The sequence below is a fragment of the Xiphophorus hellerii genome, chromosome 13, assembly GCF_003331165.1.
Source record: "Xiphophorus hellerii strain 12219 chromosome 13, Xiphophorus_hellerii-4.1, whole genome shotgun sequence".
Lineage (NCBI taxonomy): Eukaryota > Metazoa > Chordata > Actinopteri > Cyprinodontiformes > Poeciliidae > Xiphophorus > Xiphophorus hellerii.
Genome location: NC_045684.1, coordinates 9625063 through 9653047, shown reverse-complemented (window position 1 = coordinate 9653047; position 27985 = coordinate 9625063). Strand labels below are relative to the sequence as shown.

Genomic DNA, 27985 nt, shown 5'->3' with positions numbered 1-27985 from the left:
ACTTTTAAAGCCCCACTCATTACCTGCATCCTGGCCAAGAATGAAGCCAATAGGTCGAAATCCATAGGAGGAGTTTGTTAAAGTTTGACTTGAATAAAAGTGAAAAATGGCCAAAATTTGCCCCTTGACCCAAAATGGCTGCCTCCCCGTGTAATTTAGGAGGTACCTCTAAGAGACGTTTTCTGCTATTGCCTCTGCGTGGTTCTCCAGCTGCAAAGCAGCACAGAGGAAGCCTCTCCAGAGAATCATAAAATCTGCCCAGAGGACTATCGACTACTCTCTGCCTTCTCTCGAGGAACTCCACAGGTCCGTTGCCTCAGGAAAGCCAAGAACATTTTAAGACTCCTCACACCCAGGTTACAATTTGTTCCAACTGGCTGCAGATAGAGGAGCAATAAAACAAAGACAAACAGACTGAAGATCAGTTTATACCCAGTAGCCATAAGGGCATTAAATGCCACCTAGTACAATTTATCACCCAATTTTGTTATAATCCATGTCATTTTATTGAATGGTTTATATAACAACAATACAGTTTGTCATTATTGTTGCTACAGAATATGCCAGAAAAAAAACAAAGCATCTCTCAAGGAAATTGCTTCACATCTCTACGTATCCTAATGTCAAGATGCTTTATAGACATGAAATCTCTCCAGTATTTAATTCTAGTTTTTAACCAAATCAATTTAATAGTGAACCTCAACACAGGACACACATGTAAAACACTGCTACGGCTTGTCGCCTCTGTGAGTCATCATGTGCCGATTTAAACTAACTTTGTAAAAAAAAACCTTTTCCACAGTTTCCACATGAAAAAGGCTTTTCACCAGTGTGAGTCCTCATGTGAATAGATAAATTCTGTTTTTCACTAAAACTTTTTCCACAGGTCACACATGAAAACGGCCTTTCACCAGTGTGAGTCCTCATGTGAATAGATAAATTGTGTTTTTGACAAAAACTTTTCCCACAGGTCACACATGAAAACGGCTTTTCACCAGTATGAATCATCATGTGCTGAGATAAATGCTGTTTTTGAAGAAAACTTTTTCCACAGGTCACACATGAAAACAGCTTTTCACCTGTGTGAGTCCTCATATGAATAGATAAATTCTGTTTCCACTAAAACTTTTTCCACAGGTCACACATGAAAATGGCTTTTCACCAGTGTGAAACCTCATGTGCCGAGTTAAATCGTGTTTCTGACTAAAACATTTTCCACAATTCACACATGAAAACGGCTTTTCACCTGTGTGAATCATCATGTGCTTACTTAAATTGTGTTTTCGAATAAAACTTTTCCCACAGGTCACACATGAAAACGGCTTTTCACCAGTGTGAATCTTCATGTGCATAGTTAAAGCATGTTTTAGAGTAAAACTTTTTCCACAGGTCATGCATGAAAACGGCTTTTCACCAGTATGAATCATCATGTGCCGAGATAAATGCTGTTTTTGAAGAAAACTTTTCCCACAGGTCACACATAAAAACGGCTTTTCACCAGTATGAATCATGACATGATGAGTTAAATCATGTTTTTGAGTAAAACTTCTTCCACAGGTCACGCATGAAAACGGCTTCTCACCAGTATGAATCATCATGTGCCGAGATAAATGCTGTTTTTGAAGAAAACTTCTTCCACAGGTCACACATGAAAACAGCTTTTCACCAGTGTGAATCCTCATGTGCCGAGTTAAAACGTGTTTTTGAGTAAAACTTCTTCCACAGGTCACACATGAAAACAGCTTTTCACCAGTGTGAATCCTCATGTGCTGAGATAAATTCCATTTTCCACTAAAACTTTTTCCACAGGTCACACATGAAAACAGCTTTTCACCAGTATGAATCATCATGTGCCGAGTTAAATCTTGTTTTTGACTAAAACATTTTCTACAATTCACGCATGAAAACGGCTTTTCACCAGTATGAGTTCTCATGTGAGCATCAAAAACAGATTTGAAAGTCAAACGCTTTTCACAAATGACACTTGAGAAAGGTTTTCTTCTTTCTTGATTTTGGTTCTCAGCTTCAGCAGCTTCCTGGAAGATGACTTGGTTCCTGTTTGGTTCTGATTCAGTGTGGTCTGTTTGCTCATCAACAGGAACCACCATGAAGGTATCAGTCTCCTGTTTAAATTCAATCTGTTCTTCACCCTGACTGCAGTAAACTTCTTTCTCTTCCACTTTATCTGATGATCTTCTGGCCTCTTCCTGTTCTTGTTTCACCTGCAGAGCTTCCAACTCCTCCTGGTCCAGAGTGGATCTCCTCTCCTGGTAATAAATGTTACACTGCAGGCAATCTGGACAAGAAAACAGATTTAAAAAGCAATCGTTATTTTATTGAAGTAAATGGGAGAAATCGTTCATTGTTTACGACAGAAATGAAAAAAATGAAAAAACCCACACCGAAAAATTTAAGAGCGTAGACAGAGAGACAGATCAGACGACAAATCCAGCTGACAATTGGAGAATTCTCAAATGAATGGATATTAAATATTTTTTATTTATTATAAAATTAATAATAGTTGCCAATGTTGTTAATATTTATGAGTAAATTTTATTATTTAAAGATATTACTTAATTTGGAACTATCATTACTTTTATTTGTATTAAAATTTGATTTTAGTTCACTTTATATTTTTGGGGTTTATTTACAGAGTTTATTTGTAGGTTAATAATTGTTTAATTTTTGTTGCTTTGTGTTTTGTCATTTACTTTTGTAGTTAGACATTAAGAACTGGGTCCATTTTCTGTAAGTATAGGGACTGGTATAGGACCAGCATGCACTGGGTTGGGCCTGTGGGTTTTGACCAGAGCAGGAGAGGAAACAATGAAAAGTAGTGATGGTGAGATGCAGCTTCATGAAGCCCTGAGGAACTCCATCCAATCATTCGACTCATGAGCCGATGCACCGCGGTGCTTTCATTTGCTCTACTGTGACATCAACTGGACAATATATGTAAAATAGGCAACGTGAAAACAACACGAAGCTTTACAATGAATAAACAAGTTTAAAATGTTTGTGATTCTGATACATAAATTCTGATTAATCTGGTTGTATGAAACAATGGCTAGATCAAAAAGAAAACTAGAAACAAATAGAAAAGAGGGTTGTGATTGGCTTGTTACTCGCTATGTCACCAGGGACAACGATTTATTACTAAAAAATAAAAACTTTAACTGCTCAGGTTTAGGTGAGTTCTCCGTCTTACCCGCTTCATTACTCAACACATCACTAATGAAAAGTTTGATCTTTGTTATTTGCTTGTCAAACTGAAAAAATAAACTATAAAAGCAATCTTCAAGTTTTTTGGACATTGAACTTCTTTTACCTTCGTACGAAGCATCACCTCAGTGCAGCAGTGGCTTGTTGACTGAACTTTTATAGGATGTTTGGTTTGACAAACAATCGCCACTACAATTTATTTATTACAAATTATTACATTTTACAGCTACTAACACATTATTATTGTTTCATGCTGTTTGCTTTACTAACCTTGCGCTGCATTGTTCACATTTCTCCTGTTTTCAAAAGTAAGTTTGATTAGTTAAAGGAGGAAAAGCCATAAAAGGTCATTTTCTCTCTACATCAATAAGTCATTTTCACAGCGTAATTGTGATTCCTGCGTTTATTTACCGGTTAACAAAACATTTATACGGGAAAAGAACATTTACTAAAATGATCCTCATACAGAAAGGTGCAGACATTTAGACCTTAACCTGCATCCAAACGCTGGTGGTTCCTACCTATTCGGTGTAAGATTATCTGGGGCCTCCGGGAGAAATCCAGCAGTCTGCGATGATCATCCATCTCTTCCTCCGACTTGACGATGATTTCTTTAAACTCTGTGAATGTTTCTTCAGCAGCAGTTAACGGCTCGTTGATAAACTCGTTTAGAGAAACAGTCGAACATTGAACCAAACAGACCATGCGCCATTTTCTTTGTCTTCTTCTTCTTCTTCTTTGGGATTTTATGACTGTCATGTCATTGCATTACCGCCACCTTGTGGATCTTACGATCATCACATCTAAAGATTTCTCATACAGTGCCAGTTCTCTTTGAAAGACGTAAAATCTTTTCTTCCACTTTATCTAAATAAAACAAATACAATATTAGTATTCCAGTTTTCCACAAATTCAAAGTTAATATTGTCTTCTGATTCGTATCTCCTACATCCCGCAACATGTTTCACAGTTTCTTCACTCCACCAGATCAGAACCTTTCCTATAGTTTCCGTATATCCACAATGATCGCTGCTGCTTTGTTCGGAGTTACCTCTGGTTCCGCCCATCCTGTGGCTTATTGAGAGCCGATCAGCACCGGCTTGTTCATTTAACCCTCCTGTTATGTTCGTTTCTAGGGTACAGCAAAAATGTTCGTGGGTCAATTTGAACCGGGGAGTGTTTAATCATGCTATAGCGTCAGAAACAAAAAAAACCCTCCAAAACATATTTATATCTGATTATTAACTCCAATACTAATAATTTCAATCAATATTTGTGCAATGGTGTTTTTTTATTTCTCAGCAATTAAGGATCAATAACATCAACCCACTCATTTACTCATTTGGACATAAAAAATGGAATTTACATTTTTTTTATGTCCACTGGAAAAAAACCTAGACACAAAAAAACTATAATTTCCTTGAAATTGATCTTTGGTGAAACATTTTATATTACAGTTTTTTTTAAAATGGGTGGTCTTTATAATTGTATTTGTGTGACGGACGTGTACGTCGATGGCTAGTCGCCCCCTCACTGACTATGTGCTCCGGTCAGAGAACAGCTGCGACTTTAGGTGATGTTATGGGTTTTATTGATAAACATATGTGTCTGTGTGTGTGTGTGTGGTCTCTGCAAGATAAACATATACAGAAAGAGTAATTAGAATATTGTACATCTAAATTCCACGTATACATATACAAATTCTAACGTATGCAAAATATTCGATTTCAGGTAGAATCAAATATACACATCCAGTTACATTAACAATATATATAATTGTAATTGCAATTCAGTAACACTTCAGTAACATTAATGTAACAAGGAAGAGAATTACTGCAAGTAACAAGTAATAACAGGATAATATAGGTGAGAACTAGGCACTCAAAGTGTTAATACAGAGCATATAGATGCAGTACACTTAATGACCACAGGGTGGCGCATAAAGACCACAAATGGTAGAAGCGGTTCTTCCCGCCGCGAGATCGAGAAAATGATTATCCACTCGAACATACCGGCTCCATAAGCGCTCGATGCTACATTTGGAAGCTAGTTTACCGTCCTGAACATCTTCAGAACAGTAGAAATAACACTACAATTCAGAGTACTGCCAGACAACTCTCAAACTGAACTATTCTTGTAACGTTAAACCAAGAAATTAGCGTTTAGCCAGGCATTTAAGAAATAGGCATTTCCTCATCAAAATACGCTGGAGCTCGCGGTAACCAAGGTTACACGGTTGCCGAACTAAGCAGCGTGTAAGAAACACAAGCGGATGAAATGAATTATGTACTTACATTGTCATCAACGCACACGTACACACAAAGAATTCAACATTTTAGTGAGGTGCTGGAACAGAACTGCATGTGTCTACTAGCGAAGCACACTGAAAGTCAAGAGTCATGCATACGCGCAGGCGCGTGGTACATCCCCAATAATGTCTCTGACGTCACGACGCTGGCTCCAGCAGGGAGTTTTCCACAATTTGAGACACACATACTGTTCTTAGTCAAATTGTCCCGCTGATTAAAATCAAGAGAAATGAGTCATGCAGAGAATATTTATGTTTTCCTCCACTTCTGCTGAGTGTCACTCAGTGTGGGTGGAGTTTATCCACGGGAACAGAAAAGATTCCCATCAAAAGTTGTGTGAATGTAGTGGTTATAAAACTGTTTTAGACAACCAAAAGGGAAAACAAGATCTAGTGATCTGCGATCGATTATTTTGGTCTTTCAAGTTCAGTGCTACAGACAGATACAGTAAAAGGTAGCCTAAGTTTAATGAAGTTTAAAAACAATCTATTTTTCTTTAATGTTACTTTTCCGGCTATGTTTGGTTATAATTCTTGAAAAGTTCAACCTTTTAGATTTTAAGTTATGAGGGTTTAATCATTCGGGTTTCGATTGGTTTTGTCTGATCGGATGTAGGGGAACGCGACGCTTCTGCTCCTCCATTACATCACTGGAGACGAAAGCAGTGACATCGTGCCCGTGTTTTCATTATTCCCCTACTGATAGAGTTCTTACTCATAAGGGGCGTAACATGAACACCTGCTTTCTCGCAGTTTCCTAGTGAAGTAAAGAGAGTAGTGAGAAAGTGGGCTTGTGTGAGTGGGGGTGTGCAGGTATGTGTGTGGTGGGGTGTGTGTGTGTGTGTGTGTGTGTGTGTGTGTGTGTGTGTGTGTGTGTGTGTGTGTGGTGAAATATGGTTCATAGCTGCAAGGAAACATATAGAATTGGACATTTTTTAAAATCTTATTTTGCACTCTAACCTGACTGCTGGGTCAAATTGACCCGAACAGTACCTATGTAAAAGTAGACGTAGGGGTTGGTACAAATGTGTAAAATGAATAGATTTTCAATTTATATGTAGAGTGCACCTATTAAGACAAATAGAAAAAGTTTCATGCAAAAAAAATACTTGCAACTATTAAAAAAAAAAAAAATTAAACTTTAAAACTGGTCAATTTGACCTGGAACTTAACAGGAGGGTTAAATGTGCGGTGCTGGTGGTCGAGTGTGAAGGACTTTTAACGGGTTTTTCTACTTGAATTTTCTACTGGTATTTTAATAATAGTTTGTATTTATTTCTTTGTTAGCTCTCAGGATTGAAGGTGGTGCGTTTGGCCCAGATGGTGGCGCCCCCTGTTGCTGTGGCTGTCCCGTGATCAACATAAATCGATGGAGGGAAATCCAACGAGTGTTTGTGACGTCACGGTGTTTGGTGATTCTTTGCTCGGTTCTTTGATTCTTTGCCAGGTGGCGTTGTTGGCAACAAACTAAATAATTGTGTATTTTTACCATCGATTGCCTCACTAATATTTATTTAGCTAATGTTAGCTTATACACTCTTTCTACTGCACTAGATGGGTTAAATGCTATTACTCTCTTTAATACTGAAATTATTCAATATATGACCTTATATTTTATGTTTGCAAGCATTTCTATGCAATATTTAAAGTTATAAGCAGGGTTGTTGGTACTGATTTTAAATTATTCAGTTTAGCTGACAGGTTTGCACTGTTTAACTTTTTCCTGCTGCTTCTACTCATTTAATTTCAGCAAGTGTTCTGCAGTTGAACTCAAATGTTTCTACAATTTTCAGCAGTTACATTCAGCACTAACACGACATTTTCACAGGAAAGGCAAATGTTCTACTTACTTTCTAAGACACTAATAATATATCTATGTGTGGAGGTTAAATTAGTTCCAGCATTAGAAACATGGTGATCTATAATAGAAAACAGCTGCAGCAGAACAGAGAAAAATACAACTAAGACAACAGACACAACAAATTATTGAAGAAAATATTCAACCATATTTTCTATAATCAAGAAAAATCAATGCATGAAAACCAGGTTGTACCAGGTTAGGATTGGCTTTTTTACTTATCACTTGGCGGCTGGGATGTTTATGGACCTGTGAGGGGCTGCTTCCTTTTTCACAGTTGGTGCGTTGGCTTTTCTGTAGCATCCTTCCTACTGGTGGTGTAGTCGGCAAGTTGAGAGGCTTGTGTTTTTGGCTTATTTGTGTATGAAGTGGTGAAAGTGCTTGTGTTGGCTGGTGTTTGCATTTTGATTGGCCCCTTTTTTTGGGTCTGGTATCGTTTGCTGTCTGTCTGTCTTGGTGTTGGTATGGGCTGTGATTTATTGCTTTGCTAGGCTATCTGTGGCCACAGCCTGGTGCTGGGCTGGGATTCAGGGCTGTGGGTGGTATTCTTGTTCTGGATATTGCGCTGAGCTGGCTGGTCGGTCCATTTCTTGGGTTGGGGTTCTTTCAGTCAACCCGGTGCGCTGTATGTCTGCTGGATCTTCTTCATTGGGACTAGGTGGATCCTTTGGTTGGCAGGCTGTGTTTGGGAATTGGGATAGGGATTTGGTTTGAATGATTCCTAAGCTGGTGGTCCTGGTTCTGGTTGGATCTCTGTGTATGAGAAATGCAACTGGGTGTATGGCGTCCATTTTTGTTTTGTTTAGTTTGACATTATCTACATGGGTTTGAATGTCTGGGTGTACACATGAGAATAGGAACATGTGATCTTGTCTCTGTGTGCCTGGTCTGTCTGTCAGGTTTGGTCTCTGGCTCCCTCCTCTCTGTGATCACCTTTATATCAAGTTGGGTGAGAGGAGGGGGGCCCCTATAAAACTTTTACCTCACCTTTCTTTTCTCTCCCGCTTTCTTCTCCATCTCATTACAATTTAATAAAATACACCCAAAGCAGTTTCTAATAAAGTTTCATGTAATTATATCAGGGGGAAGCCATAATGGTCCACTTATGCAAGTCTTTAGGGCTTAACCTTGGTACTCGACAATGCTGAGTGTCACACTGTCACAGGACAAGTTTAATACAAAACACAACAAAAAGACAAAATGCAAGTGTATAGTCAATGGTAAATGTATGTATAGCGATTTATCTAGTGCAGAGGATGCCAAAGTGCTTTACATGTTGATGGTGGTAAGCTACATTGTAGCCCAGCTGCCCTAGGGCAGACTGACAGAAGCTGCTACTCAATGGGCGCCATCGGACTTCTGACTAACAGCAGGCAAGGCAGGTTTGGTGCCTTGCTCAAGGACTCAACAACTGAGATGGATGTGGGAAGTTTGAACCAGAAACCCATCAGTTACAGGAACCACAGTGGCTACAACCAGTATAGCTGTAGTACCACCATCTACTGGGTTCAAGGATCAGGCACAACATACACTAAAGAAAAACTCAAAACTTTAATGTTAAATGAAATGTTACACGTTTATTTCTTTCTAAAATATATATAAACATAAAAATAGTTTCAACATTAAAATACAGTAATCTAAATGCTGCAGCAGAACAGATTAAAATATTACAGCTAAAACAAGAGAAAAAAGCAAAATGTTAAAAATAATTACATGTACTTTGTGCAATCAATGCATGACAATTAGTTTGCGGTGAATTTTGCATTTCTTTAAAGTACAAATGATTTTTTTTTATTTCAATAGATTTTAATTGGGTAGAGTAAAACTGGTTAACATAATTTGAAAGAAATGAAATCAGATTCAATCTCATTTTACATTAAACACAAAATTAACACAAATACTGTTTTGTAGAATTTTTTTTTAAAACACTCAACCATTATGTACATTCTATTGTTGATTTAAAAAACTACAAAAATAAACCCCACTCACTCTCTATGGTACAGAATAATACAAATCAATCCCTCAAGTCCAATCATGTGAGAATGTTCTGGAAGGGAGTCCATGTCCGGTCAAACTCTGTTAATGCATGAAATAGTCAGTGGGCCCCCAAGCCTCTTCATCCATCAGCATCAGTACTGGCACTCCTCAGGGCTGTGTGCTGAGCCCTCTGCTCTTCACGTTGTACACACACAACATACAGTTTGACATAAACAGTATGTTAATACAATAACATACAGTTCATCATTATTGTTTTTTGATGCAGAATATACCAGAAAAATAAAACATCAATGAAGGAAAATGTGTCATGTTTGAAAATCTCTAAGTATCCAAATGTGAAGATCAAAATGATCACATTTAACAAATACAACATAGGACATTTATGGAACATACTTCTACAGCTTTTCAACTGTGTGACGCGTCATGTGCTCAGTTAAACTTTTTTTATGACTAAAACTTTTTAAACAGGTCACACATGAAAACGGCTTTTCACCAGTGTGAATCCTCATGTGCTGAATTAAACTTTGTTTTTGACAAAAACTTTTTCCACAATTTCCACATGAAAACGGCTTTTCACCAGTGTGAATCATCATGTGCTGAGTTAAACCTGGTTTTTGACAAAAACTTTTTCCACAGGTCACACATGAAAACGGCTTTTCACCAGTGTGAATCATCATGTGCTGAGTTAAATGCTGTTTTCGAATAAAACTTTTTCCACAGGTCACACATGAAAACGGCTTTTCACCAGTGTGACTCATCATATGCTTAGTTAAAATGTGTTTTTGAGTAAAACTTTTTCCACAGTTCACACATGAAAACGGCTTTTCACCAGTATGAATCATCATGTGATGAGTTAAAACATGTTTATGAGTAAAACCTTTTCCACAGTTCACACATGAAAAAGGCTTTTCACCAGTATGAATCATCATGTGATGAGTTAAATGCTGTTTTTGACAAAAACTTTTTCCACAGTTCACACATGAAAACGGCTTTTCACCAGTGTGAATCATCATGTGCTGAGTTAAAACCGATTTATGCCTAAATCCTTTCCCACAGGTCACACATGAAAATGGCTTTTCACCTGTATGAGTTCTCATGTGTCCAGTTAAATGCTGTTTTCGACTAAAACTTTTTCCACAGTTCACACATGAAAACGGCTTTTCACCTGTGTGAATCATCATGTGCTGAGTTAAAACACGTTTTTGACTAAAACTCTTTCCACAATTCACACATGAAAACGGCTTTTCACCAGTGTGAATCATCATATGGTTAGTTAAAGCCAGTTTATAACCAAAACTTTTTCCACAGTTCACACATGAAAACGGCTTTTCACCAGTGTGAATCATCATATGCTTAGTTAAAGTCGGTTTATAACCAAAACTTTTTCCACAGTTCACACATGAAAACGGCTTTTGACCCGTATGAGTTCTCATATGAGCATCAAAAACAGATTTTGAAGCCAAACGCTTTTTACAGATGTTACATGAGAAAGGTTTTCTTCTTTCCTGATTTTGGTTCTCAGCTTCAGCAGCTTCCTGGAAGATGTCTTGGTTCCTGTTTGGTTCTGATTCAGTGTGGTCTGTTTGCTCATCAACAGGAACCACCATGCAGGTATCAGTCTCCTGTTTTAATTCAATCTGTTCTTCATCCTGACTGCAGTAAACTTCTTTCTCTTCCACTTTTATCTGCTGGTGTTTTAGATCCTCCTGCTCTTCTTTTATCTGATGATCTTCAGGCTCTTCCTGTTCTTGTTTCACCTGCAGAGGTTCTAACTTCTCCTGGTCCAGAGTGGATCTCCTCTCCTGGTTATAAACGTTACACTTCAGGGAATCTGGAGAAGAAAACAGAGAAAGAGTAATTGCTACCTTTTCTGAAATAAATACGAGTAATTGTTCATCTTTCAAGACAGAAATGAATAAAAAAAAACAATTGATAATTCAAGAGCGTAGACAGAGATACAGATCAGTCGATATATCCAGCTGACATTTGGGGAATTCTCAAATTAACGGATATGAAAAAAATATTTTATTACAAAATTAATTGTAGTAGGGATTATTGTTAATATTTACCTGCAAATTGTATTATTTCAAGATACTATTTATTTTTATTACTTTGAATTATATTGAAATTTTACTTTAGTTCACTTTATATCTTTATGGTTTATTTATAAACATGAGTTTATTTGTAGGTTAATAGCTGTTTAGTTTTTGTTCCTTTGTTATTAACTTTTCTAAGTTAGACATTAAGAACTGTGGGTCCATTTTCTGTAAGTATAGGGACTGGTATAGGACCAGCATGCACTGGGTTGGGTCTGTGGGTTTTGACCAGACCAGGAGAGGAAACAATGAAAAGTAGTGATGGTGAGATGCAGCTTCATGAAGCCCTGAGGAACTCCATCCAATCATTCGACTCATGAGCCGAAGTACCGCGGTGCTTCATTTGCTCTACTGTGACATCAACTGGACAATATATGTAAAATAGGCAACGTGAAAACAACATGAAGCTTTACAATGAATAAACAAGTTTAAAATGTTCGTGATTCTGATACATAAATTCTGATTAATCTGGTTGTATGAAACAATGGCTGGATCCAAAAGAAAACTAGAAACAAATAGAAAAGAGGGTTGTGATTGGCTTGTTACTCGCTATGTCACCAGGGACAACGATTTATTACTAAAAAATAAAAACTTTAACTGCTCAGGTTTAGGTGAGTTCTCTGTCTTACCCGCTTCATTACTCAACACATCACTAATGTAAAGTTTGATCTTTGTTATTTGCTTGTCAAACTGGAAAAAATAAACTATAAAAGCAATTTTCAAGTTGTTTGGACATTGAACTTCTTTTATTTATGTAACTGTTTGGTGTATTAGTTGAAAACGGCGTAAAAATAAAGAAACTGTAAATTCCCACTCATATTGGGGCCATTAATGCACCTTTGCCCATAGTTATTGTGCCCCTTTTCCCCATAAACTATAAATAAACGCCTCATGGACCGCTCTTGCCTATTGTTACTGAAGAGATTTAAGGCGGCCATCTTGGAGCGGTCGACCGTTCCACTCAGCTTTATGTTTAACAGACTCAATGACGTATCAGCGCATTTATCAATCATAACTCACTAAATACTAAACAGATATTCACCAATTTTTCTGTAGACCTTATTAAAAGGTTAGCAACATTTACAAGGAAATGATTTTTAAAATATTTTGAATGACTGATATAAGGTTGAGCATATTTAACTATTCTTAGTGGGGAAAACAGAATAGAGTCAGAATAGAATGTGTTGATATTTCTGTATTATGATTATTTTACAAAGCACACAACCAGTCATAATTTTTGAAATATGTTATTTAGTAATATCAATACATATTTATATAAATATACAAACACAAAATAATAAAATCAGAGAAATAAAGATGCTTAAATAATTATTAATGCTGAATAATATGCATAAAACTACACATATTTATATGGACATGCGTATATACATAATATCTATATAGGTTTTATTCATGTTTTCCAGCCGAGGAGGAGCTTAAGAGAGATTCAGCAGCTGAGATTCATCAGTGCAGTGAATCCGTCTCTCCTACTAGGACTGCTAGGTTTTCAAGACCTGCCAGGTTTTTAAGACCCAGTCTTGAAAACCTGACGACTCTGATGGCTCAAATTAGCCTCCATTCATCCATTCTTCTATTCATCTATTGTTCTATTGCACATGTGGTCGTTGACCGTCAGGCCAGAAGGTAGGGATGTGAATAGTCCATGTTGGGGGTGGGTATCTATGATACTGTCGAGGAAAATTATTGATTTTGGTGCTTAATGCAGTTAATTTTATGCATGTGTAAAAGGGTAGGTTTGATACTCTTGTTTTGAACCGGACACACAGGGGTTAGAATGCAGATCATTAAATGGGGCCGCTTGCAGCCCGGCCAGAACACAGAAACATAAATTAACATTCTTGCAGGCAGTTGGGGAGAACTGCTGGAGGCCAGCATCTGCGATGGTGTAAAACTAATGCAAAATAGAAGATTGAAACCCCGTAACATTTAACTTCTAAGTATTAATACCATGTTCACTGAAGATTGTATTATCTCATATTAAAAACTATTAAAGGATGAATGTATTTGAAAAACTGTATTATCTGTGACGATATTAGAACCAAATGGAAATTGTTTGTATGAAAATGTTTTCTTTACTATTAGAAAATGGCTCAGGAATTATACTCTATTTTGTCCTGTATATTTTATGTATTATTTTGGCAGAACTTAATCTTTTGGGAGGCTGAGTGTGCAAAAGCAAAACTGGGGTTTGCAAAGATAACATTTTTTGAAAATTACCAGATGCAAGTCTCTTCGAGAACGTTAGGAGAGATAATGGAAGAGACGTCAGATTTATGGGTGTCTGCGAAATCTTATCTTAAGACTCTCGGCGCCGGGGACATTCGTACCTGGTATCGTCCAAGATTAACTGGTCCGCCTTTGTCTCTCGATAGAAACCAGACGCCTTTGGAACTTCGTTGTAAATTGGGAGACTTCTCAAGTTTCCTGTAGTCCCTACGGGAGGTTCTAATTGGTTAAATAGTGGAACGCCTTAGTAGAATATATTAAATTGAAGAAACGCCCACTCAGTATAAAACTTCATGTAAAACGTTAAAAATTCAGAATGCTACCACTGTTTTGCTTTTTGGCATAATAAGCTTTCTCCAGAGACGCGTCTCTGCCCCTTTTGTTTCTTTGTGTTTCATTTTCTATTTCTCCTGTTACAGGTAATGAATATATCTCTGTATCTCTGCAGCTTTGTTATTGATTGCTTTGTTATGAATTAAACTCCGTGATCTGTGACGTCAACGCGCAGTGTCGTGGTTTCACTTTCTCCAGCCGCAGCCCGCCTGCCAGAGATTCCGGGACTCTAAGGAAGGAGAGGCCAAACTTTTTGTCCAAAGTTAAAGTTAAATTATTCTTCCTTAATAATACCTACAACTAGTCAGTTTAGTTTTGAAGCATACATGAAGTGTTTTTGGAGAGATGTGACTTTTTGCAGTTGATCCATGATGTTGTGCTGCATTATCCAGGTCATTTTGCCAAATGTACATAGAGTTTGCAAAACATACAATCTGTTTCAAAAAGTATGCAAAGGTTTTTCTAAAAGAAATGAGTAATGTTTCTCTTTGAAATAAAGCTAAGAGGGTATAAAATGACAGTTTAGAAATAAACTAACCAAATTAATTGTGTTGATCCACCTCAAAAAAATCATGCAAAAAGTGTAAGCAAAAGAAATCTGGGAGACTTTGCACATGCAAATTTGCATGCAGCCTTTTGTGCTGTGGAGGATAAATAGGTGACTACTTCACCTATTTAGTTCACAAGAACTAATGGCATTTATTTCAGTCATAATCTTGCGGGGGGTGACCAAGGTTCCATCACTATGTGACAGCTGGTCAGCAAACCTGGCAAACATGATTGACATGGCAGCACTGAATGCACATGTGCTTTATCAGGCATGCATTGGGGTGCAGGAGAGACGGGTGGACTTCTATTTTACTGTCAGTCCTGCACTTTATATTTTATATTTAGATTTATATTCATATTTTATACTGTATTTTATTTTACTCACAACATTGGAACCTCAAACATTGTCCTGAGCCGTATGCAACGAAATTTCGTTCTGTATACACCCTGTGCATTGAAAATGACAACAAAGTCAGTCTAAGTCGAAGTCAAAGTCTAAGGAACAATTGTGCAACTGTGAGATGCGTTGAGGCCATTAACAGGGTACTTAAGGGTACTTAGGCCATTTGGACAACTCCAGACTGAATAGGAGTGTTGTCTACGTGGACTAACTTCGGCCGTTCTAGTGTTAAAGATGCGGAAGGAAGTGAAAACCCTTCAGCCATTTCCCGAATCGGAAGCTGGAATCGGAAACTTCAGCTTCGTATATATGAGCCATTTTCACAGCGTAATTGTGATTCCTGCGTTCATTTACCGGTTAACAAAACATTTATACGGGAAAAGAACATTTACTAAAATGATCCTCATACAGAAAGGTGCAGACATTTAGACCTTAACCTGCATCCAAACGCTGGTGGTTCCTACCTATTCGGTGTAAGATTATCTGGGGCCTCCGGGAGAAATCCAGCAGTCTGCGATGATCATCCATCTCTTCCTCCGACTTGACGATGATTTCTTTAAACTCTGTGAATGTTTCTTCAGCAGCAGTTAACGGCTCGTTGATAAACTCGTTTAGAGAAACAGTCGAACATTCAACCAAACAGACCATGCGCCATTTTCTTTGTCTTCTTCTTCTTCTTCTTTGGGATTTTATGACTGTCGTTCATTCATGTCATTGCATTACCGCCACCTTGTGGATCTTACGATCATCACATCTAAAGATTTCTCATACAGTGCCAGTTCTCTTTGAAAGACGTAAAATCTTTTCTTCCCCTTTATCTAAATAAAACAAATACAATATTAGTATTCCAGTTTTCCACAAATCCAAAGTTAATATTGTCTTCTGATTCGTATCTCCTACATCCCGCAACATGTTTCACAGTTTCTTCACTCCACCAGATCAGAACCTTTCCTATAGTTTCCGTATATCCACAATGATCGCTGCTGCTTTGTTCGGAGTTACCGCTGGTTCCGCCCATCCAGTGGCTTATTGAGAGCCGATCAGCACCGGCTTGTTCACTGAATTGTGCGGTGCTGGTGGTCGAGTGTAAAAGACTTTTAACGGGTTTTTCTACTTGAATTTTCTACCGGTATTTTAATAATAGTTTGTAATTATTTATTTTTTAGCTCTCAGGATTGAAGGTGGTGCGTTTGGCAAATGTTCTACTTACTTTCTAAGACACTAATAATATAACTATGTGTGGAGGTTAAATTAGTTCCAGCATTAGAAACATGGTGATCTATAATAGAAAACAGCTGCAGCAGAACAGAGACAAATATAACTAAAACAAAAGACACAACAAATTATTGAAGAAAATATTCAACCATATTTTCTACAATCAAGAAAAATTAATGCATGAAAATCAATTTATAGTGAATATTTCATTTTCTATAGAGTAAAACTTTTTTAAAAATTTCTTCATAAAGTTTTTACATAGGTAGAGTTAGACTGGTTAATATAATTTGAAACAAATAACAGCATAAGTTGCAATATCATCTTGTTTCAAAGAGAAACCTATCAAAGATTTTATTGTATATATGTTTGAGAATGCACAACCATTAATGAAAATGTTCAATTAGAGCTAATAAACAGAGGTTGATTATAACTTTTCTATCAATTATAAATATTATAATTTTATAACTTTGTTTAAGAACTGATTTCCTAAAATGACTTATGACAAAATAAATTGTCACATGGTGACATGACTACTTCAGTAACTAACCCGTATTTGGCTTGGACAGATCTGGCCCAGGTGAGGCATGCCTCATGTGAACCGTGCCATCACTGCCAGATCTTTCCTGAGTCTGGCTGACATCCAATTTGCCATGCCAGAGGTTTGCCAGATGTGTCAGCAGAATGCCAGATCCGGTTCAGGTCGGTCTGCTGTGTGGGAACCGGCGAAGGCTCGCTCCTCTGGTCACCGTTTGCTCGATTACCTGTCCGCCCTCCAACACCACCTCCACCAGCGATCTACACCAAACTCTGAGACTCCACACGCCACCAACAAGCAGCCTCGACTCCAGCAGCCCCCACCGCTTCTTCCTCCCTGGCAGCTTAACTGCATTTCATCAAGTAAGTAATTAAATCCTCTCCTTCAGTCTCAATTCAAGAACGCAGACTCACCATTCACCTTTCCCTCCTCCAGGATGCAGTCGATCCTATACAGTGGACTCCGGGACAAGATTCACATTTCATTCAATTCTCTGGACAAAATAAACTGTATTGAACTGATTCACCGGCTTCATGTTTGTTCTGTATGTGGGTCAAGCGGATCAATCCCCTCATGACAGAAATTATGCTTTAACCCTGAGATTTTAACAAATGTAACTTTATATCAACATTACATTTTTTATGGCTTTCTTTTAATTTGTCTAAAAGAAGAAAATCTGGATTTATACACATAATTGCTCGACTCTGGAGAACCTGGCTGTCCTGTGGGACATTGTTGCTGGTACGGGTCTAGGTTTTGGGCATCTGGGGTCTGTGGCCCTCATCTGGGGAGGGACATTAGTGACTCTGTGAATGACTTCTGGCGGCAGCATGTGGTGAGTTTGGGGCTCCTTACAGCTTGAGATGGGTTACTGGCATGGTGGCCGTATTGTTCCTGGGGTAGTCTTGGGATTCTGGGGGCGTATTTTCCCTGGATCCTGGCTGAACCCTGAGACTTGGGTTCTGATCAGTATGTAGTCTGGATTTGGGGCCGGTTCATGCACTGCATGTTTGCACTGTAAATTTTCAACATGGTTTTGGGCTCTTTATGCCACGTCTTGTCCTCAGTTGTGAGGTGGATCACAGTGGGGTGGTGGTGGTCCTGTGTCTGGATGATCCAGCAGTCTCTGTGTGAGCCTGTCTCTGTGTGGGTCTGTCAGGGTTGGGGTCGCTGAGCTCTCATTATGTAGGACTTCACAACAACCATCGTCTTGTACCAGGTTAGGATTGGCTTTTTTACTTATCACTTGGCGGCTGGGATGTTTATGGACCTGTGAGGGGCTGCTTCCTTTTTCACTGTTGGTGCGTTGGCTTTTCTGTAGCATCTTTCCTACTGGTGGTGTAGTCGGCAAGTTGAGAGGCTTGTGTTTTTGGCTTATTTGTGTATGAAGTGGGGAAAGTGCTTGTGTTGGCTGGTGTTTGCATTTTGATTGGCCCCTTTTTTTGGGTCTGGTATCGTTTGCTGTCTGTCTGTCTTGGTGTTGGTATGGGCTGTGATTTATTGCTTTGCTAGCCTATCTATGGCCACAGCCTGGTGCTGGGCTGGGATTCAGGGCTGTGGGTGGTATTCTTGTTCTGGATATTGCGCTGAGCTGGCTGGTCGGTCCATTTCTTGGGTTGGGGTTCTATAATTTAACGCAGTGCCCTGTATGTCTGCTGGATCTTCTTCATTGGGACTAGGTGGATCCTTTGGTTGGCAGGCTGTGTTTGTGAATTGGGATAGGGGTTTGGTTTGAATGATTCCTAAGCTGGTGGTCCTGGTTCTGGTTGGCTGTTGGATCTCTGTGTATGAGAAATGCAAGTGGGTGTATGGCGTCCATTTTTGTTTTGTTTATTTTGACATTGTCTACATGGGTTTGAATGTCTGGGTGTACACATGAGAATGGGAACATGTGATCTTGTCTCTGTGTGCCTGGTCTGTCTGTCAGGTTTGGTCTCTGGCTCCCTCCTCTCTGTGATCACCTTTATATCAAGTTGGGTGAGAGGAGGGGGCCCCTATAAAACTTTTTTCTCACCTTTCTTTTCTCTCCCGCTTTCTTCTCCGTCTCATTACAATTTAATAAAATAAACCCAAAGCAGTTTCTAATAAAGTTTCATGTAATTATATCAGGGGGAAACCATAATGGTCCACTTATGCAAGTCTTTAGGGCTTAACCTTGGTACTCGACAATGCTGAGTGTCACACTGTCAGACAGGACAAGTTTAATACAAAACACAACAAAAAGACAAAATGCAAGTGTTTAGTCAATGGTAAATGTATGTATAGCGATTTATCTAGTGCAGAGGATGCCAAAGTGCTTTACATGTTGATGGTGGTAAGCTACATTGTAGCCCAGCTGCCCTAGGGCAGACTGACAGAAGCTGCTACACAATGGGCGCCATCGGACTTCTGACTAACAGCAGGCAAGGCAGGTTTGGTGCCTTGCTCAAGGATTCAACAACTGAGATGGATGTGGGAAGTTTGAACCGGCAACCCATCAGTTACAGGAACCACAGTGGCTACAACCAGTATAGCTGTAGTACCACCATCTACTGGGTTCAAGGATCAGGCACAACATACACTAAAGGAAAACTCAAAACTTTTAATGTTAAATGAAATGTTACACGTTTATTTCTTTCTAAAATACATATAAACATAAAAATAGTTTCAACATTAAAATACAGTAATCTAAATGCTGCAGCAGAACAGATTAAAATATTACAGCTAAAACAAGAGAAAAAAGCAAAATATTAAAAATAATTACATGTACTTTGTGCAATCAATGCATGAAAATTAGTTTGCGGTGAATTTTGCATTTCTTTAAAGTACAAATGATTTTTTTTTATTTGAATAGATTTTAATTAGGTAGAGTAAAACTGGTTAACATAATTTGAAAGAAATGAAATCAGATTCAATCTCATTTTACATTAAACACAAAATTAACACAAATACTGTTTTGTAGATTTTTTTTTAAAACACTCAACCATTATATACATTCTATTGTTGATTTAAAAAACTACAAAAATAAACCCCACTAACTCTCTCTATTGTACAGAATAATACAAATCAATCCCTCAAGTCCAATCATGTGAGAATGTTCTGGAAGGGAGTCCATGTCCGGTCAACCTCTGTTAATGCATGAAATAGTCAGTGGGCCCCCAAGCCTCTTCATCCATCAGCATCAGTACTGGCACTCCTCAGGGCTGTGTGCTGAGCCCTCTGCTCTTCACGTTGTACACACACAACATACAGTTTGACATAAACAGTATGTTAATACAATAACATACAGTTCATCATTATTGTTTTTTGATACAGAATATACCAGAAAAATAAAACATCAATGAAGGAAAATGTGTCATGGTTGAACATCTCTAAGTATCCAAATGTGAAGATCAAAATGATCACATTTAACAAATACAACATAGGACATTTATGGAACATAATTCTACAGCTTTTCAACTGTGTGACGCGTCATGTGCTTAGTTAAACTATGTTTATGACTAAAACTTTTTAAACAGGTCACACATGAAAATGGCTTTTCACCAGTGTGAATCCTCATGTGCCGAATTAAACTTTGTTTTTGACAAAAACTTTTTCCACAATTTCCACATGAAAACGGCTTTTCACCAGTGTGAATCCTCATGTGCTGAATTAAATCCTGTTTTCGAATAAAACTTTTTCCACAGGTCACACATGAAAACGGCTTTTCACCAGTATGAATCATCATGTGCTGAGTAAAATCCTGTTTTCGACTAAATCTCTGTCCACAGTTCACACATGAAAACGGCTTTTCACCAGTGTGAATCATCATGTGCTTAGTTAAAGCCAGTTTATAACCAAAACTTTTTCCACAGTTCACACATGAAAACGGCTTTTCACCAGTGTGAATCATCATATGCTTAGTTAAAAGCTGTTTTTGACAAAAACTTTTTCCACAGGTCACACATGAAAACGGCTTTTCACCAGTGTGAATCGTCATGTGCTGAGTTAAAAGCTGTTTTTGACAAAAACTTTTTCCACAGTTCACACATGAAAACGGCTTTTCACCAGTGTGAATCGTCATGTGCTGAGTTAAAAGCCGTTTTTGACAAAAACTTTTTCCACAGTTCACACATGAAAACGGCTTTTCACCAGTGTGAATCATCATATGCCGAGTTAAATGCTGTTTTTGACTAAAACTTTTTCCACAGTTCACACATGAAAACGGCTTTTCACCAGTGTGAATCATCATGTGCTGAGTTAAAACATGTTTTTGAGTAAAACTTTTTCCACAGTTCACACATGAAAACGGCTTTTCACCAGTGTGAATAGTCATGTGCTGAGTTAAAAGCCGTTTTTGACAAAAACTTTTTCCACAGGTCACACATGAAAACGGCTTTTCACCAGTGTGAATCATCATGTGCTTAGTTAAATGCTGTTTTTGACGAAAACTTTTTCCACAGTTCACACATGAAAACGGCTTTTGACCCGTATGAGTTCTCATGTGAATATCAAAAACAGATTTGAAAGTCAAACGCTTTTTACAGATGTCACATGAGAAAGGTTTTCTTCTTTCCTGATTTTGGTTCTCAGCTTCAGCAGCTTCCTGGAAGATGACTTGGTTCCTGTTTGGTTCTGATTCAGTGTGGTCTGTTTGCTCATCAACAGGAACCACCATGCAGGTATCAGTCTCCTGTTTTAATTCAATCTGTTCTTCACCCTGACTGCAGTAAACTTCTTTCTCTTCCACTTTTATCTGATGATTTTCAGGCTCTTCCTGTTCTTGTTTCACCTGCACAGGTTCTAACTCCTCCTGGTCCAGAGTGGATCTCCTCTCCTGGTTATAAACGTTACACTTCAGGGAATCTGGAGAAGAAAACAGAGAAAGAGTAATTGGTACCTTTTCTGAAATAAATACGAGTAATTGTTCATCTTTCAAGACAGAAATGAATAAAAAAAAACAATTGATAATTCAAGAGCGTAGACAGAGACAGATCAGTCGATATATCCAGCTGACATTTGGGGAATTCTCAAATTAACGGATATGAAAAAAAATATTTTATTACAAAATTAATTGTAGTAGGGATTATTGTTAATATTTACCTGCAAATTGTATTATTTCAAGATACTATTTATTTTTATTACTTTGAATTATATTGAAATTTTACTTTAGTTCACTTTATATCTTTATGGTTTATTTATAAACATGAGTTTATTTGTAGGTTAATAGCTGTTTAGTTTTTGTTCCTTTGTTATTAACTTTTCTAAGTTAGACATTAAGAACTGTGGGTCCATTTTCTGTAAGTATAGGGACTGGTATAGGACCAGCAAGCACTGGGTTGGGTCTGTGGGTTTTGACCAGACCAGGAGAGGAAACAATGAAAAGTAGTGATGGTGAGATGCAGCTTCATGAAGCCCTGAGGAACTCCATCCAATCATTCGACTCATGAGCCGATGCACCGCGGTGCTTCATTTGCTCTACTGTGACATCAACTGGACAATATATGTAAAATAGGCAACGTGAAAACAACATGAAGCTTTACAATGAATAAACAAGTTTAAAATGTTTGTGATTCTGATACATAAATTCTGATTAATCTGGTTGTATGAAACAATGGCTGGATCCAAAAGAAACTAGAAACAAATAGAAAAGAGGGTTGTGATTGGCTTGTTACTCGCTATGTCACCAGGGACAACGATTTATTATTTAAAAATAAAAACTTTAACTGTGCTCAGGTTTAGGTGAGTTCTATGTCTTAACCGCTTCATTACTCAACACATCACTAATGAAAAATTTGATCTTTGTCATTTGCTTGTCAAACTGGAAAAAAATAAACTATAAAAGCAATTTTCAAGTTGTTTGGACATTGAACTTCTTTTATTTATGTAACTGTTTGGTGTATTAGTTGAAAACGGCGTAAAAATAAAGAAACTGTAAATTCCCACTCATATTGGGCCTATGAATGCACCTTTGCCCATAGTCATTGTGCCCTTTTTCCCCATAGACTATAAATAAACGCCTCATGGACCGCTCTTGCCTATTGTTACTGAAGAGATTTAAGGCGGCCATCTTGGAGCGGTCGACCGTTCCACTCAGCTTTATGTTTAACAGACTCAATGACGTATCAGCGCATTTATCAATCATAACTCGCTAAATACTAAACAGATATTCACCAATTTTTCTGTAAACCTTATTAAAAGGTTAGCAACATTTACAAGGAAATGATTTTTAAAGTATTTTTGAATGACTGATATAAGGTTGAACATATTTAACTATTCTTAGTGGGGAAAACAGAATAGAGTCAGAATAGAATGTGTTGATATTTCTGTATTATGATTATTTTACAAAGCACACAACCAGTCATAATTTTTGAAATATGTTATTTAGTAATATCAATACATATTTATATAAATATACAAACACAAAATAATACAATCAGAGAGAAATAAAGATGCTTAAATAATTATTAATGCTGAATAATATGCATTAAGCTACACATATTTATATGGACGTGCGTATATACATAATATCTATATAGATTTTATTCATGTTTTCCAGCTGAGGAGGAGCTTAAGAGAGATTCAGCAGCTGAGATTCATCAGTGCAGTGAATCCGTCTCTCCTTAAAGACATTCCCCACTTCTTCCTCACATGGTCTTTATGAAACCTTCAAAACAAAAACAGGAGCTATTTTACTTTAGACAGAGTGAAAGAATTTCATATAAATAAGAGTCTTTGCCACCTTGTGTGGAATAATCTAAATCAATGTTAGGGAAAGAGATCCAAAAAGTGGTGAAATCAACCTTTATTGAAGTTTAACTAATTAGAAAAAGGTTTCACAAATCCCTAACATGGTTCTGAATATTCTGCTGTTAGAGCAGAATAATCCAGCTCAGGTCTGAAGAGTCCAGGTGTTGTAGTTTTTAAACTAGAATCGAATAAGATGCGGAAGCTAGTGAAAAATTAGGTGGAATAACCCTTTAGCCATTTCCCGAATCGGAAACCAACTTCAGCTTCGTGTATATGAGCCATTTTCACAGCGTAATTCTGATGTCTGCGTTCATTTACCGGTTAAAAATCATTTATACGGGAAAAGAACATTTACTAAAATGATCCTCATACAGAAAGGTGCAGACATTTAGACCTTAACCTGCATCCAAACGCTGCTGGTTCCTACCTATTCGGTGTAAGATTATCTGGGGCCTCCGGGAGAAATCCAGCAGTCTGCGATGATCATCCATCTCTTCCTCCGACTTGACGATGATTTCTTTAAACTCTGTGAATGTTTCTTCAGCAGCAGTTAACGGCTCGTTGATAAACTCGTTTAGAGAAACAGTCGAACATTCAACCAAACAGACCATGCGCCATTTTCTTTGTCTTCTTCTTCTTCTTTGGGATTTTATGACTGTCGTTCATTCATGTCATTGCATTACCGCCACCTTGTGGATCTTACGATCATCACATCTAAAGATTTCTCATACAGTGCCAGTTCTCTTTGAAAAACGTAAAATCTTTTCTTCCACTTTATCTAAATAAAACAAATACAATATTAGTATTCCAGTTTTCCACAAATCCAAAGTTAATATTGTCTTCTGATTCGTATCTCCTACATCCCGCAACATGTTTCACAGTTTCTTCCCTCCACCAGATCAGAACCTTTCCTATAGTTTCCGTATATCCACAATGATCGCTGCTGCTTTGTTCGGAGTTACCGCTGGTTCCGCCCATCCTGTGGCTTATTGAGAGCCGATCAGCACCGGCTTGCTCATTGGGGCCTGCCATGCAAAGCAATGGCAGGAACCTATTACTATTGTTGTAGAATTGTCTCCCCCAGCTGGCTCAAACAGACACTCCAGCACAGTAGATGGCGATAATACATATTAACGTTAGATGTCACCCGCCGCTAAAAATCACAAACAAGAAGGAGCTTTCTGCTTCAAGAAGAGACAGTAGAACATGTTTTATTATGTCCAAAGTACTCCGAGGAGAGAAGGAAATTAGAATATAGGCTTCTAAAGAATAAGTTACAGTTAAAAATTCCAGATATTTTGGGATATTCCTCTTCCTCTGAATATTTATGTTATTTCATAAAATTTCTTAAGAAAACTAAACTGATAGAAAGGATTTAGTGTTTTTTTTTTTTCTTAAGTTGCGCCCTGATCCACACTCCATACCAGTAGGTGGCGGTAATGCACACCATTAAGTTGCTTGCCAACCCCCATTAAAAACAAAAAGAAGAAGAAGAGCTTTCTGCTTCCGACTCTGCTTGGTAAAGGTAAGAAGTGTTTGTGTTCTGTCCATAAAATATACTATTTAATTTAATTACTATATTATTAGAACTGCTTACAGTTGTTAAATGTAATGTGTTCTTTAAGAAATGTGATCGATTTTAAAAGTTTGACTGCTGTGGGATATTTTGTTGTGGCTCTGATAGCGTAGCTGCTTGCTTGATGGAATATTTTTTCCACAACAAAAACCAGAACCACAATTTGTTCACATGTTAGCACTTTGCTAACTGGCTTTCGTGAAACCTGTTAGGCTATAAAATCTCTGTTAACATCAATCTGATCAGCTGAAATAAGGCAATTTTGTTTTACCTCAACCTAGAGCTATTGTGACTTGCAGAAATTGCCACAAATAACCGGAACTAGCATATTAAGCTACTTCACTGAATCAGTTGCTTCGCATACAGATACTCTCAGCTGCCGTCTTGTGCCGACAGTGAAAAACAGCAGAACTACATAATATTAGCTTGGTATGATGTAAATTATAATTTTTGTTTGAATTACATAAAATAACTTCATGATCTGAGTTTTTTTCATTATGTTTGGCCTATCAATAATTTCAAATAATAAAACATAAAATATCTGGGTTTATTTTGTTCATCCGAACCAGAACCTCCAGGTTCTCCGTTGTAGAGTTTTACTGAAAATCAGCGGAGAAATATCTGTAGCGCAGCAGCTGCGGTACAGTCTCCCCACTAGAGTAGAACTGAACCGAACCAAACATGAACGTATTTCATCGCCTAACGAAAGACAAGGAAGCAAAGAGATTTCGGCTAAAGAAATCTGAACTTGAAAAGAGAACACAAATGCTTTATGTGTACTAGTGTGATTGTATGGACAAAAAGCCACCTGAAGAAAACACGCAGCCGCAGAAACTGAGTCAGTAAAGTAGCTAACTATGCTAGCTCAGGTTATTTGCCGCCATTTCTTCAAGTTGCCATCCCTCCCCCAATAACTGTGTTGTGTGGTAAAACAGTATTGCCACATATTGCCACGTTTAAGCTGTTATAGCTCCCACATATTTTCTAGTGTAACACTCTGAAGAAAGCCAGTTAGCAAGTTGTTAACATGTAAACACATGTGCGCGGAAGTAACGCCTATAAATCACACAAAGCATCATGGGAGCTAGCAATTTGCTGGAAAGAAGATAAATGTTTTAGACCCACAGGAAGCTAATTAAGTGCTGCAGTGTTTTTAAGTCTCGTAATTTTGTTCGTATCTTCACATATAACATCTCTGTTTTTTTAAAGTATATTTTTAACCAAGTTGTAAAGCGTACTTATGTTTGCACCAGTTGTGAAAAATATATTGTCCTTGTTTAGAAACCTTACAACAGTTTTAACTTTATTCTTGTATTTAAGAAAAGAAATATTCACCTATTTTTAACATATATATATATTTTTACGGTTCTTTTTTAATTGAAATTTATTTTGCTTGTATTTACAGCTTCTCTCTTCTGCGAGACTTTGTGATTTGGAAGTTTTCCACTGCTGCCTGCTACGAATCTCACCTCTGCATCATCACACCATCTTATTAATTCACTTATACTGATACCTCTTAATCCTATAGAGATATATTTTATCTAGATATTAAGAAAAGCACATAGTAACATTGAGTTAAAAGCATTCACAAACACATATAATATTGTTTGAATAACCAGCTTTCCGCCCCCCCAGGTGTCTTCTTTTTTTATTCTGCTGTTACAGGATGCCACGTAGAGGACGACGCTCCGAGGCTGCCAAGGTGAGATGGAGGAAGCTGGAGAGTGTGCCGGTCGACGCAAAGGTATAACAATTACACATTGAAGTAATTGTTTTTGTCTAACTGTAGTTAGACTTTAGGCATGATTATAATAGTTTCTGTGTTTACAGCCTGGGACACCACCGCTCGCACCCAGCGCTTGGAACCCAACTCGGTCTCCGCCAAAGAAGGTATGTCTGTCATTTTAAATTTTAGTAACTTACTGTTGGATGATAACAATTATTTTCTTTACTAATTTTACTTATCTCTTTAGATGTCCCGACTGCTGGAGGGTGAACTGCACGACCAAGTATGTTCATAAAAAGTTCAGGATCATTTATTTAGAATAACCAAAACAAGTTATGTTTGTAGTTAATCTATAAATTTTTTAAATAACTCTTTTGCAGATGTCGCCTCCCGTGGTGCGTCAGGAGGAGCCCCGTGTGCCACCAACCTCTCCTGGGTTACGTATGTAGATAAAATCTTTGTTGTTTTGTTCTTACATTTTCACCTGCATAAAAGCCTAATCTTCATAACTAAACGTTTCTAAACAGGCCGTGGGACGGGGCGTCGCCATCGGGTGGAGACGTGGCCAGCCTCCCGGGTGACCAGACGGAGCTGCAAGTTGGTTCTGCCTACTGCCGGGGCTCTGGAGAAGAAGGTATTTTTTTATTTTTTTTTAACTCGTATATAAATATTGGTTTGCATGAAAAAATTCTATAAGCGAACTTTAATGTTTGTTTTTATTTTTCAGTTTGCTCTTTTGGTTGGTGATTCCCATCTGCGTGCTATTGTGGATGGGTATTCTACCATGCCAAAGGGCGACTTCTCCTTAGGGGTGCTTGCATCCCCCGGTGCCTCTGCGGAAGAGTTGCGGCTTGAGGTGCTGGATGCAGTTCTGCCTCGGCCCCCCGAGGTGATCTGTCTTCTGGCCCCAAGTAACAACTTAACCGCCAGCAGGACTTTCGTGGAGGCCGGAGCGGCGTTTGACGCTTTGTTGAGTACCGTCTGCAACCTCTCTGCTAATGTAAGTATAACATCCACTGCATTTATCCATGATCAAATATATCAGAAAACGTGGCGTATATTAATTTTGTTCCTTTATTTGGTTTGAAATTTAAAGGTGGTCGTTGTGGACTTTCCACCGCGCCTTTGCGTGGAGGTCAGTGTGCAACAGCTGCTGCGGCAGGAGTTTCAACGTGTGGCTGGTCAGAGAAGTAAGTATGGACCCATGTTGTAGC

At 38.0% G+C, this 27985-nt stretch overlaps 3 protein-coding genes, 3 long non-coding RNA genes and 1 pseudogene across 6 annotated transcripts; 2 read left to right on the top strand and 5 right to left on the bottom strand.

Annotated features, from left to right (window-relative positions):
* Positions 1-482: 482 nt before the first annotated feature.
* Positions 483-1932, bottom strand: LOC116730929 (gastrula zinc finger protein XlCGF8.2DB-like; annotated as a pseudogene).
* A 272-nt stretch (positions 1933-2204) lies between these two features.
* Positions 2205-3795, bottom strand: LOC116731002 (uncharacterized). The gene is made up of 2 exons (XR_004341455.1): positions 3744-3795; positions 2205-2296 (listed from the first exon to the last, which is right to left on the bottom strand). It is a non-coding gene; the product is annotated as an uncharacterized LOC116731002 (long non-coding RNA).
* Positions 3796-4790: 995 nt separating this feature from the next.
* Positions 4791-6216, bottom strand: LOC116731026 (uncharacterized). Its single transcript, XR_004341481.1, has 2 exons — positions 5517-6216; positions 4791-4851 (listed from the first exon to the last, which is right to left on the bottom strand). It is a non-coding gene; the product is annotated as an uncharacterized LOC116731026 (long non-coding RNA).
* Positions 6217-9949: 3733 nt separating this feature from the next.
* On the bottom strand, positions 9950-10732 carry LOC116731663 (gastrula zinc finger protein XlCGF8.2DB-like; the record flags this gene model as incomplete). The annotated part of the gene is made up of 1 exon (XM_032581476.1): positions 9950-10732. A coding segment is annotated over exon 1 (783 nt), but the record flags the coding sequence as incomplete, so codon positions are not given.
* A 5716-nt stretch (positions 10733-16448) lies between these two features.
* LOC116731077 (uncharacterized) lies at positions 16449-17282 on the top strand. Its single transcript, XR_004341535.1, has 2 exons — positions 16449-17123; positions 17197-17282. It is a non-coding gene; the product is annotated as an uncharacterized LOC116731077 (long non-coding RNA).
* Positions 17283-20049: 2767 nt separating this feature from the next.
* LOC116730961 (gastrula zinc finger protein XlCGF8.2DB-like) lies at positions 20050-21226 on the bottom strand (the record flags this gene model as incomplete). Its single annotated transcript, XM_032580535.1, has 1 exon — positions 20050-21226. A coding segment is annotated over one exon (1041 nt), but the record flags the coding sequence as incomplete, so codon positions are not given.
* A 5039-nt stretch (positions 21227-26265) lies between these two features.
* Positions 26266-27984, top strand: LOC116731662 (uncharacterized). The gene is made up of 7 exons (XM_032581475.1): positions 26266-26789; positions 26876-26935; positions 27019-27054; positions 27152-27212; positions 27299-27405; positions 27499-27771; positions 27868-27984. Exons 1-7 carry the CDS (start codon positions 26712-26714, stop codon positions 27982-27984), a joined length of 732 nt encoding a protein of 243 aa, XP_032437366.1. The 5' UTR covers positions 26266-26711.
* Position 27985: the final 1 nt, after the last annotated feature.

Bases quoted from the DNA above. Each gene is read 5' to 3' on its own strand.
- LOC116731662 (XM_032581475.1), top strand. From the start codon at position 26,712: ATGCCACGTAGAGGACGACGCTCCGAGGCTGCCAAGGTGAGATGGAGG. The intron at 26,936-27,018 runs GTATGTCTGTCA...TTATCTCTTTAG, and splicing joins CTCGGTCTCCGCCAAAGAAG to ATGTCCCGACTGCTGGAGGG. The intron at 27,055-27,151 runs GTATGTTCATAA...ACTCTTTTGCAG, and splicing joins AGGGTGAACTGCACGACCAA to ATGTCGCCTCCCGTGGTGCG.